The 13,027-nt window shown below is 48.8% G+C and overlaps 1 protein-coding gene across 1 annotated transcript in view; it reads right to left on the reverse strand.

The window, feature by feature from the left end:
• LOC132342046 (serine/threonine-protein kinase PAK 3-like) overlaps positions 1-13,027 on the reverse strand; it is a 52,932-nt gene that overhangs the window by 27,195 nt on the left and 12,710 nt on the right. Inside the window, exon 9 of the mRNA XM_059874231.1 lies at positions 12,484-12,621. Within this exon, the coding sequence (XP_059730214.1) occupies positions 12,484-12,621 (138 nt within the window). The remainder of the gene's footprint in view (positions 1-12,483; positions 12,622-13,027) is intronic.

Genomic DNA, 13,027 nt, shown 5'->3' on the forward strand with positions numbered 1-13,027 from the left:
AGTGCAGAGGCATCTTTGCTGTCTGGAAAATGAGAAAATGACGATGGCTTGTCCTCCGAGGAAACCAACAAAAAACAAGATTGAAGTGTCAGCTACGCATATGTCTAAAACACTTGGATGCAGAGAGTGGTTGTTTGGATGGGAAACAGCCCTTGTGGTGAGCACTGTCATGTAGGCATCTATAGAAGTCTGCTTGAATGTCCCTCACGAGCCTCCCCTTGTCCAGGCTAAAGCTCCCTCAGCACCTCTTCACTGGCCTTGTGCTCCACCTCCTTGCCAGCTCCCGAGGCCTTCTCTGCACATGCACCAGCTCCTCTATCACTTTCTGCTTCCAGGGGCCCACAGCTGCACACAGCATTCCAGCTGTGGCCACAGCGCTGCCCAGCAAAGAGCGACACGCACTGCCCTGCTCCTGCTGCCCCACTGCTATTGACAGAGGCCACGATGCCCTTTGCCTTCTTGGCCACCAGGCCACGGTCTGCCTCATCTGCAGCTTCTCCTGACCTGAAGCACCCCTGCCTCCTTTTGACCCACACAGCTCCCCATCCACAACGTTGCTTGTTTGACTTCAAATACAGCATCCACCATTTCAAGATGGCCTTCCTCTTCTGAGCAACACAAGACAGCTGTCAAGGACTTGCAGCTTCACCCCCACTGCGGGTACCAATACAATTGCCAAAGCTGCAGACTTCAGCCCAAAAGTGATTAATAGAGAGTTGCCCCTTTTGCTGTTTGCCTCACAAGGAGGCTTCGACACTGCGCGGTTCCTTTCTTCGGCCACCTGAGACAAGAATGGCTCCCCACAGCTTCATGGACTATACAAACATCTCCTTGAACCTGAGCAAAAGCCAAAAGGCAGCTGGGCTAACAGAGACTCTACCAGTGAAGAACGACTCAAAAAATCTGAAGAACAATTCCACAAGCCAAAGACACCTTTCCAAAAAGGGAAAACAAACCAAAAGAGCCTTTTGACCTCCAGCACTACCACGTGCGCCCTTGGCCATAACACTTCAGAAGCCCAGAGATGGAACTTCCCTCAGCAAAGCTGCCAGAAGCTCAGTTACAGGCCCATGCTCTTCAGTGCCCCAGCATGACAGGTCAAAGGCCAATTTCTTGCTGTCACTGCCTTCAGGAAATGCCTACATCCTTCAGGACTCCAGCACTCAGCATCCTCAGTCAGCAACAGCAAGTGCTGGCTGCTCAGAAACTTGCACCTTTGCCTTGTACTCAAGACAGCAACCCCCAGAATGGGCACTTACGCTTTTGGTATGAGTAGGCGGTGATATGAACCTAGGTGGACAGTTGTCCTGTTCTTCCATCTTTTCCTCCTCTCTGGCTTCTTCAGCAAGAGCAGAGAGAGCCAGAGGAGAGACAGTTCTTGGTCCTGTCACCTGTGGTAAGAGAGAAGCATGAGGGACAGGCCATTACCTCTCACTTATAACCCCATTTCTCCTTGGATCTACAACCACATCTTGAAAGGAGAACTCATACACTTTGTTAGCAATGGGATTCTAAGTCACACCAACCAAATTGAAATGGGCCAAATAAACAGAGCCTTATCCTGCTAAGAATTTGATATTTCTTCTCTGTCTGCTATCAGCAAGGTAGGTCATCTCTGCAAATTTGTGCTTTCTATTGTTGAAAGCTTTTAAACGGAGAAGTAAGAAAGAACCACCAAGGTCTCTGTGACTGCTGCGGCAGACATGGAAAACCAGAAAATGTTCAGAATCCCTTTCTGTGCTTTATAAGGGCCAAAAGAGTAGTGCAGAGGCATCTTTGCTGTCTGGAAAATGAGAAAATGACGATGGCTTGTCCTCCGAGGAAACCAACAAAAAACAAGATTGAAGTGTCAGCTACGCATATGTCTAAAACACTTGGATGCAGAGAGTGGTTGTTTGGATGGGAAACAGCCCTTGTGGTGAGCACTGTCATGTAGGCATCTATAGAAGTCTGCTTGAATGTCCCCCATGAGCCTCCCCTTGTCCAGGCTAAAGCTCCCTCAGCACCTCTTCACTGGCCTTGTGCTCCACCTCCTTGCCAGCTCCCGAGGCCTTCTCTGCACATGCACCAGCTCCTCTATCACTTTCTGCTTCCAGGGGCCCACAGCTGCACACAGCATTCCAGCTGTGGCCACAGCGCTGCCCAGCAAAGAGCGACACGCACTGCCCTGCTCCTGCTGCCCCACTGCTATTGACACAGGCCACGATGCCCTTTGCCTTCTTGGCCACCAGGCCACGGTCTGCCTCATCTGCAGCTTCTCCTGACCTGAAGCACCCCTGCCCTATTTTGACCCACACAGCTCCCCATCCACAACGTTGCTTGTTTGACTTCAAATACAGCATCCACCATTTCAAGATGGCCTTCCTCTTCTGAGCAACACAAGACAGCTGTCAAGGACTTGCAGCTTCACCCCCACTGCGGGTACCAATACAATTGCCAAAGCTGCAGACTTCAGCCCAAAAGTGATTAATAGAGAGTTGCCCCTTTTGCTGTTTGCCTCACAAGGAGGCTTCGACACTGCGCGGTTCCTTTCTTTGGCCACCTGAGACAAGAATGGCTCCCCACAGCTTCATGGACTATACAAACATCTCCTTGAACCTGAGCAAAAGCCAAAAGGCAGCTGGGCTAACAGAGACTCTACCAGTGAAGAACGACTCAAAAAATCTGAAGAACAATTCCACAAGCCAAAGACACCTTTCCAAAAAGGGAAAACAAACCAAAAGAGCCTTTTGACCTCCAGCACTACCACGTGCGCCCTTGGCCATAACACTTCAGAAGCCCAGAGATGGAGCTTCCCTCAGCAAAGCTGCCAGAAGCTCAGTTACAGGCCCATGCTCTTCAGTGCCCCAGCATGACAGGTCAAAGGCCAATTTCTTGCTGTCACTGCCTTCAGGAAATGCCTACATCCTTCAGGACTCCAGCACTCAGCATCCTCAGTCAGCAACAGCAAGTGCTGGCTGCTCAGAAACTTGCACCTTTGCCTTGTACTCAAGACAGCAACCCCCAGAATGGGCACTTACTCTTTTGGTATGAGTAGGCGGTGATATGACCCTAGGTGGACACTTGTCCTGTTCTTCCTCATTTTCCTCCTCTCTGGCTTCTTCAGCAAGAGCAGAGAGAGCCAGAGGAGAGACAGTTCTTGGTCCTGTCACCTGTGGTAAGAGAGAAGCATGAGGGACAGGCCATTACCTCTCACTTATAACCCCATTTCTCCTTGGATCTACAACCACATCTTGAAAGGAGAACTCATACACTTTGTTAGCAATGGGATTCTAAGTCACACCAACCAAATTGAAATGGGCCAAATAAACAGAGCATTATCCTGCTAAGAATTTGATATTTCTTCTCTGTCTGCTATCAGCAAGGTAGGTCATCTCTGCAAATTTGAGCTTTCTATTGTTGAAAGCTTTTAAACAGAGAAGTAAGAAAGAACCACCAAGGTCTCTGTGACTGCTGCGGCAGACATGGAAAACCAGAAAAGGTTCAGAATCCCTTTCTGTGCTTTATAAGGGCCAAAAGAGTAGTGCAGAGGCATCTTTGCTGTCTGGAAAATGAGAAAATGACGATGGCTTGTCCTCCGAGGAAACCAACAAAAAACAAGATTGAAGTGTCAGCTACGCATATGTCTAAAACACTTGGATGCAGAGAGTGGTTGTTTGGATGGGAAACAGCCCTTGTGGTGAGCACTGTCATGTAGGCATCTATAGAAGTCTGCTTGAATGTCCCCCATGAGCCTCCCCTTGTCCAGGCTAAAGCTCCCTCAGCACCTCTTCACTGGCCTTGTGCTCCACACCCTTGCCAGCTCCCGAGGCCTTCTCTGCACATGCACCAGCTCCTCTATCACTTTCTGCTTCACAGGGGCCCAAAGCTGCACACAGCACTCCACCTGTGGCCGCAGCGCTGCCCAGCACAGAGCGACGCTCACTGCCCTGCTCCTGCTGCCCCCCTGCTGCTGACACAGGCCACAATGCCCTTTGCCTTCTTGGCCACCGGGCCACAGTCTGCCTCATCTGCAGCTTCTCCAGACCTGCAGCAGCCTTGGCACCTTTTTGGCCCATGCAGCCATCCAGGCACAAAGCTGCCCATCTGACTTAAAATACAGCATCCACCATTTTAGGATGGCCTTGTTTTTCTACAGCGGCACCTTTTAAGGAGATGTTATTAAATAGATAGGAATAGAATTGTCAGTCACTCTGACTAAATTTTAATGGGCCTATTCTACTCTAGGGGAAATTGCTCTCAGTTCAGTGTTCCCCCCTGGCTGCCGTCAGCAAGCAACATTCTCTCTGCAAAACTGAGTTGGCAGTTTTTCTGGGCTCTGAGATGCAAATTAGGAAATATCCACTTATGCCTTTGTTATTTTCGTTGAAGGCGTGAAAATGGATTTTCTTTTGGCCTCCCTAGCTGGCCCTCTACACTCTACTGGTACTGGCCCTGCTGACAGCTCGCTCTACGATTCTTAAAGACCAGGAACATGAAATTTCCCTTTCTCACTCACCTCACGATCAGCACCACTGAATACACGCTTCACGTGACCTGTAGTGGGCAAGGGAAAATGAACCAGATGCTGTGAGAAAACTGCTTGGGCTGCTGAATCGCACAGAAGAAGTCAACCCCAACAGAGATGATTTCCTGTTTCACAACTTCCCTCCAGGAGACACGTTTCATTCACACAGCCAGCAAGAGATTGGGACAGTATTCTTGGCTGTGCCTACACCTTGGCCTGTTTTGCCAGTAAATGAATACAAAGATGACCAAGAAAATGCAAAGTCTTCTTTAACACTCTATGCTCCTGTTCTACCAAAAACATAAAACATCTTCTAAAATCCTCTCCTTCAGGTACTTTTTTAAATTAATCAGTTGCATGCACTAATTCTCATTAACTTGCTGGAAACAGTTGCACAAAAAAGCTTCCCCAAGATCCCCTGGAGCTGTGGCAGTTCTATTGTGGAAGAGCGCAGCAGCAGCTCCAGGGTTAAGGAGCAGACACTCACTGCTTTGGAGTTTGCATTTCATTGCAAAGGGAAAATCACTATTGTTGCACTCAGTAAAGGATTACTTAGTTAGTCAAATCCTTTCATGAGGAAATGTAGAACGAAAGAAGCTTTCCCTGAATGCTGGGAACATTTGCAGAGTTTTTAGAAGGCCCTTCAAGAACGTCTCCAGCAGTCTACATTTTCAAAGCTGTCTTGCTTGTCCCAGCAAACTGAGGAAATGACAGACTCTGCTGCCACAAACTCTCCTGTGGAGGGAACGGAAGCCCTGCAGGTTCCCTTGCAAATGCTGCCCTTGTGGCTACAGACACTCATTTTTCAGCTGAGTGTTTTGACAGGAGCTTTCCCAAACCAGTGGCATTCTAATGCTCTTTCTGTTTCTAAATCAACTCAGTCACTAAGAAAGAGCAGGAAGACATACCAAAGCCATCATTCTGGTTACACCCATGGAAAACCTCTACTTACGTGCCAGGTGAGTCACAAAATATACAGAATAAGTAACAGCATATGCTCCAAAAAGTGCAGGAGCAAGTTGCTCAATCATTGTAGCACTGCTCTGCAAGTTTGCAGGCTGTGCTCCAACAGTAGAAAAAGCAAGGCTCTTGTCAGTGCACAGGTGTTCACTGACAAATGCCTCACCCAGGAGAATGCTACTGCACTGAGCAAGCTCTAGGGCTGCTCTGACGCTCAGGCCTTCCATGCACTAAGGCAACCTTCTGATGTCACCACGACAAGGTGGCAACCATGCCCTGACATCACAAAGCAAACACTCTATGTTGGTCTGTGAATTTATGCCAGGCAATAACAACCTTCCCTACAGCAAACAGAAGACAGCCTGGGAAGTTCTCCTCCATCACAAAGCAGCACAAATTCCCCTCGTGGGCCAAAGCCTGTTGTTTCAAGGGATCCAAGAGTAACTCCAAGAGTGCACAAAGCACCTACAGCCTGTACCCCAACTGAGCACTCAGATGGGACACAAGCTAAGGAAACCAGACCAAGAAAATGGCCCACAGTATTGCACTTCTGAGAAACGACCCTTGTTTTTAACTTTTTAAAGGTTTCTTAAACCTTAACAAAGGACTGAATAAGGAAAGATTCCAGCACTGGGAGTCTCCATGACTAGCAGCCACATGCTCATCTACAAAAGGGATGCTCTGCCTTTAATACCCTTAGCCCCTCCCAAAGTTTTGTCTGTCAAATCTTTCTCTGCTGTCCTCTTACATCTTGATTGGAGGTCAGGTGTTATTAAGCCGTGCCTCGTGGTCACAAGCCAGCCCTCCCCAAAAGCCCTGACTACCAAGGCTATTACAAGGGGGATAAGAAAGAGGACTATGGGAGAACATTTTCTAATAACATCACTTCGCATTTGAACACCCACATAACATCTATCTCTTAACTGTGAGAGCCAACTATTTCATTACTCACCTAGAGTGCACAGAACCAGAAGAGAAGGCACTGTGGGCATAACAGATGAAATCATTCCTAACAAATCCTCCCACATATTTGCACATTTATTGGATATTACCCGGACACCTGTGAATGTATATCTCTGCCTTTCTTCCCCTTTGAAAGTAGTCCAACTGGCAACTTGTAGGGAAACCAAGGGCTTTGTGGGGGCTGCATTACTCTGCACACACCCTGGCCAACCATGGCAAGGAGCTTTGGTGCCTAAAAAGACCAACCAGAGGAAACAGCTGGAAAAGGTTGAAAGCTACCAAGCAGGGCCTGATGCCTGCTGCCAGCTCAGGGTTAGAAAGGAGGCATTACTTTATTTTAGCGCTGGGAGCATAGGGAATCCCTTCCCTAAGCCCTGCACACCCAGCAATAACACCTACTAGTTTGTATCCATGGAACTAAGACATATTCAATACTTTCCTGAAACTCCTAGGCTAAACATTACCCCAAATTTATTGACATATTTCAATCACTTCTCAGAATTTATCGACATCAGAGTAGGAGTGTTCTGTAGGTCCCTGGTGGTCGTTGCCACAGGTTCAGGAGGAGACCCATGCACAAAAGAACCTAAGACACAACTGGGGTTGTAAAGCAAATGTATTCCATTAGTTGCAGTAGCAAACAATACATACCAACTGTTGGGGTCTCTAGCTTGTCAGAGTGACCCCGAGAAAAGTTGCAAAGTCCCTTTTTCCAGCCTGGCGCTTGAAGAAGGAGTCAGGGCTCTTCATTTCTCAGTCTCGAGGTTGTTTATTGAATCTTATCTATAAAATTATTTCTCCTGTCCTGCCGAGGTCTGCTCAGCAAGACAGTCACAGGCATTCTGCCTGCCCCCGGGGCGGTGTTATGTCTTTATGCTAAAAACTATGCATACAATGTTTACAATTACTTTCCGATACCTATCACCTATGTTAGACAGTGAGCTTCTACTCTAAACCAATCTAAATGTGCCAACATCCCAGCAGAAGATGGAGGCCAGGAAGGAGAAAGGTAGGACATGCCCAGATCCCTCCATCTTGCCCCCTGAACCCCTATTCTAGAAACCCCAAAATCTACTGTTTCACCCCATGATAAATTCACTATCATTCTACTTAATTTACTGTGGCTTGCAGATATTCATCTATGGTTGGTAACTTGCTCCACGGGTCATAATCACAACCACAGGTATTTTTGGGCTCTGTGCCCGGGTCTCTGAGACCCCTGGCAGGGGTCTTGCCTGCTCAGGACAACCAGAGGGATGTCCTGGGTCCTGACAACCAACCCCTTGATTCCCAAAAATCTGCTGAGCAGGAGAAGGAGATGGAGCGTGGTGCTTGGTGGCAGGAGCAGGTAGGCAGTGCACTTGCAAGACATCCCCTGGATCAAAACCGTGTGAATCTCGTCCTTCTCACTCCTCTACCCCAGAACCAGGCTTGTATCTCCTGCGCAGGAGTGGAATTTTCCCAGTTACGGCATCAGCTCATACATGGCTGGCTGTGAGATGAGGCCATGATGACTCCATGACTCCCTGCCACCAAGGGCTCCATTAAACATTGTTCCCCTTTTTTCAAAGCTTGACTGCCCACCGATTGACCAACACATTGTTTCTCTTCCAAGGGTCAAGTTGCCACCTATTAAACAATACACTTTTCTTCATTGTCTTGTCAACCTGCTCAAACATGGATCAAATACGGCAGGGCCTCAGACACGACTCTGGTTCCTGACACAGTCGTTAGGGAAATATCCCATTCCTCAAATTCTCCTTTGGTGGTCAAGAGCCTCCTAAACACTTTCTTCCCTTTGAATGTTGAATGCATTCCAGCTACCTTCTTAGCAGGACCACTTTCTTTATTCTCAAGGCCAAGATAGCCACATGCACACAGTAAGCACTGCAGTGGGGGAATACAGGGTTCAGCACTGCCTGTTAAAGCTAAAGGAATTGACAAGATGAAACCCTATTTGTTACACTTATACGCCTCGCCCTCCTATTCTGGGAAGCAAACACAAGCATTTCATCAATACACCCTGCAAATGCTCTTGCTGAGAGAAGCCACATTGCTGTGTCAATAAAGCAGCTGGGACTCCGTTTGTTCATGCAGAGAAAGCCAATTCTTTATTCACATAACTCATTTTTATACCATTTTCACAGACCTCACGTTCAACTCCAACTGGCTGGTAGTTTTCTTGCCACACAATTCATTGCTTAGAAGGTGTTTTGGTGTGTACATGCTAAGACTCTCTCTTTTGAAGACTCACTCTTACTCAGGTGATTACATTTTTCCTTTGTGGACGTTCATGAGACAGAGTTCTTGTTTATAAGAGATGCAAACAGATTTCTTAGCACAATAGCTTGTTGTGCTAGCTGCACTCATTCCTAGGACTTTCCCCATGGGAAGTTAACTGGCTGCACGTAGAAGACGTAACAGGCCAGCTGGGAAGTTAGCAGAGCAAGGCCTGATTTTAGAAGGCCTTTCTTTTCTAATACCCCTACCTGTGTGCAACACATTGTGACTTTCTTTCAGAAATTAATGAAGAAAACACAGATTGCTGTTATGAGGAGAAAAGTTGTCCATTGTTTTTAAAGGTTGCAGAGTTCACAAGTTAAACCAATTGCTGCCAAGTTGGAGTTGTAACTATTTGCTGTTAATAATTTCATGTTGTAATCACCTGTTGTTAATAGTTTTTCTTTAATTACCTGCTGTTGATGGTTAGAAATCCCCTTCGTCGAGTATCACCCTGCTGCTACCTGGAAAATGGCACCCGGGGTTGTGAGGAGGAGGTGACATCGGGCTGGTATGCAAATGAGGAAACCCCAGACCAAACCTGGCAGGAAAAACCCCTAAAAAAAACGAGCCACCATGGAATTAAGAGATTGAAGTGATGTCTAGATGTGAGGAACAGAAACCAGTATCCGCTAAGACCCTTTTTACCTTTCACCCTAACCTAAAAGACATCGGCTAGAAAGAGGACCTCGAATGTCAAACTGAAAAACTGGGCAATGTCCTGGTACTCCCCTGAGGATGGAAGCCCCAGCTCTGCCTGCAGACCAGCGGACAAAGCTGCACTTTTCCTCCTCCGTGCCACTGGGAGCAGTGGTGGCATGTGCGAGACCCGTGGGTTCTCCCCACCCAACCTGATTTTTAATAAAGGCATTAAAGAGGAGAAGGATCTCTTGCCTTATTTATTTCAACTGCCTACTGAAATTATTCCGCACTCCCTTCCAAATCAGTTCACTCCTCAAGCAAAACTCTCAGGCACATGCCCGATTCCCTCTCTCCCAGCAGCTCAGAGCGGCATTGCACAGCGCTTGCTGTGTGCCAGACAGCACAAAGCAGGCTGGCCTGGTGGCCCTGAATATTTCTGCAAAACACTCTGCATCTCACCCCTTTGCTCTGGCTCGGTGCAGAACTGCAGGATTGCAGGCGCTTCCTCCCAGAGCTGCGTGAGGCACTGGCTCCTGCAGATGTGACCTGCCAAGCTGTCACTGCTTCCCGCCGGCCTCGCTTCCCCTGGCAGAAGTGCCGTGCCTGAAGGAGGCTGCCCTGTGCTCCAGCCTGCCGAGCAGCCCGGCTCACTCCCCCGGTGCCCAGAGTGCTGCACACACTGCTGACCTTTCCCAGGAGTTACAGAGCAGGCAGCAGAAGAGGAGGAACCCTCAGCCAGCCCAGCGGCCCTGGGCTGCCCTTCGCCTTGCTCTGCTCCTGGGCACACTCCAGACCAATGCCTCCAGTCCGGGCTGTGCCCAGCACGGCTGCGCTTCCCCTCGGGAGCAGCCAGCTGCCAGCCGGGCTCTGAGAGCCGAGGATTCGCCCGCTCCCAGGAAGAGGCACCCAGGGCCCGGCTGCTGCCCTTTGCAGCTACCTGGGCCTCCTTCCAGCCTGCCTCTGCCGAGGCTCAGGCTGCTCCGGCCTCTGCCGGGGCTCTGCTGGGGCTCCGCAAGGCCGGGCCCGCTCGCACCTCACAGGCGCTGCTGACAGCTCTGCGCCACAGGAGACCTTCCCGAGCCCCCTCTCTGATCTTTCTGCTTTCTCACTTGAGTAAGGCTCTCCTTCTGCCAAAGACATTGCATTTAGGGATCCAATTCCAAGTGGCAGGAACCCAAATGCTCTCGAGTCACAGCTCAATGCCTGCATCTGCACAGGGTGTTTGGGCTGCCCCGCTCATTTGGTTTTTTCCTGCAAATGCCATTGCCCTTTCTGCCTCAACTAGAAATACCAAAGTTAGGCAAAAACCAGCCAGCGGGCCATATTCCAAAGGCAGTATGGTCTGGAGAGAATGAATGAAGACGAGCCTTTTCCATTTACAAACCATACTAAAGAAGCCATTTGTGTGACTTAGCACCAGTAAAAAACAACTAGTAATTCAGAAGGAAGTTTTCTGAAGGGGTCAGAAGGAGAGGAAATCTTCCAAATGAGTTGAAGTTTCAGAAACTTTATTGAATTACTTTATTGAATTAATCCTTATATATAATCCTCTTCTATAATCCTAATCTATAATCCTAATGTACAAAACTCTTCAACAGTCCTACTCTAGAATTCTACTCTGCAATGCTACTGTAAATTGCCTTTGGAGATAACATCTTGACATGAGTGTAACTTTCTCGTCTCCTAATTCTTCTTCCTCTTCTTGACTGAGTTGATCAGTTGTGACAGGATAGATGCTGGCTTGGCTGAAGTCACAAATGGATGCTGTCCATAGGAAAAAAACCAAAAAACCAAAACAACAAAGAACAGTGAACCAGGACTTTCCAAGCTCAGTGCTTCACAGACTCAATCAGGATTCCTCTGGGTCATAAAAAGACCCAGAAAGTAGAACAATGGGACCATCAGCTCTCCAGTTGTCATGTGCAGGACCTTGCCATCACAGGCAAACCTGGCCCAGAATGCCACCCATCTCTTTATTGTGATGGCTTCATCTCTCTGGGATTTTTGCCCTGCCAGTACTCTAGAAATGGTGCTTTCTGTCCCTGGGGTTTCTTCCTCTCAGGATACTAATGACTCACGTAGGCCCCTGCCTTTGAAAGACAGGCACCGTGCTGATTTCCACAGGGGGATAGAGCAGCGTCTACCTTTCCATGCCATGCCCCTCCTGTGCTGGATGGCACCTTCCTTCCCAGCAGGGCCAGCCCGGTGGCACTGGGTCCTGCAGTTCCCATTCTGCCAAAACCTGGCAGTGACCCTGGGGCAGTTCCTGTCTGCTTGAGCATGCCAGGCAGCAGATGGGGCTGGGACAAGTCCCTCCCAGCTGTCCCTGTTTGCGTGCCAGAAACCTCTAAGGGTGGGCTGGGGAGAGCAAACCAGGGCCCCTCAGAGGCTCAGAGTGAGCCCCCCACAGCCCCTCCTGCCCACAGCCAAATCTCTGACTGCTAGGCCAGGACTGGCTTCCTTGGGTTCCTTCACCATCATTTCATGTCTCCTTACCCTCATTGCTCTACTTCAATTCTTTTGCCGTTAGATAAAACTGAACACCCAACCAAATTACAAAAGAGGGCAACAGAAACAGAGGACAGAGGACCTGTCCTTTCAGGAAATGCAGAGAGAGGTGGAGATATTCAGTTTTATGAAGAACAAGCCCAGGGAGACTTTTTTGCTACTTTCCAAGACTTCAGAGTGTCTTTGAAGAAAGTGGGGGACACCTTTTTTTACAGGTCCAGTTAGAATAGGATGTGGGCGAATATTTTTAAACACAAAGGAGATCTTATCAGAGCAGGTCTAAGGAAGAACTTGTCTACTCAGAGCATGGTGCCACCCTGGCACAGATGTCCCAAGAGCTTGTAGGTGCCCCCTCCCTGGAACCATTCCAGGTCAGGTGGCAAAGGGCTCTGAGCAACCTGATCTCTTTAAAGATGTCCCTGCTCATTGCAAGACACTTGGACCAGAGGACCTTTACAGGACCCTGCCAGCCCAGCCCAGTCTAGGATTCCTCACCATTTTCATTTGTAGAGCACCAAGAGTGGAGGTGAGAAGGAAGGGGGCTCATCTGATGCCTTGGACTTCAGTCGAGGAGGAGCCCATCCCTCAGACCCTGTTTCACCTGCAGCCCCTTCACACTTTACCTGCAGGAGCTCCATGGCAGACCAGCGCTCCTCCTCGTCTTTCTGAAGGCAGCAGCTCAGGAAGTCACGCAGCAAAGCTGAGAGGAGCTTGGGATGTCGCAGCTTTGGGGTCCCTACTGTGGCTATAAGGCGTTGAGCCTGCAGAAGAAGGAAACACGAGGCTCGCCCTGCTGCTTTCACATCTCTAGGTGCTCTGCCACATGTCTTTGTTTAACCTCTCTTCTTCAGTGACAGTTTCTGCCCTGGCAGAGACCCAGAGATGACTTTCCTTTACCAACCAAAACCCCAAACCCCGATGCAACCACAGCTTTTCCACCGTCCCACAGATCTTGCCTTGGCAGCTGATTTCATTGACTGACCTAGGTAGTGGGAACTACATCAGCAAAAGCACATTTGCATCTCTGAGGATTCACACCAGCTTGAGAGGCTTTTTGAAAAAGGGACTTTGCTATGATAACTAATTTTCAAGGATTAGTAGATGAAAGGTATCTCTGCAGTGCTTGTTGGTCCCTTAAGCACTCGTGCCATAGAACTCATCAAGCTT

Source organism: Haemorhous mexicanus, chromosome Z (genome assembly GCF_027477595.1).
Source record: "Haemorhous mexicanus isolate bHaeMex1 chromosome Z, bHaeMex1.pri, whole genome shotgun sequence".
NCBI classification, from domain to species: Eukaryota; Metazoa; Chordata; class Aves; order Passeriformes; family Fringillidae; genus Haemorhous; species Haemorhous mexicanus.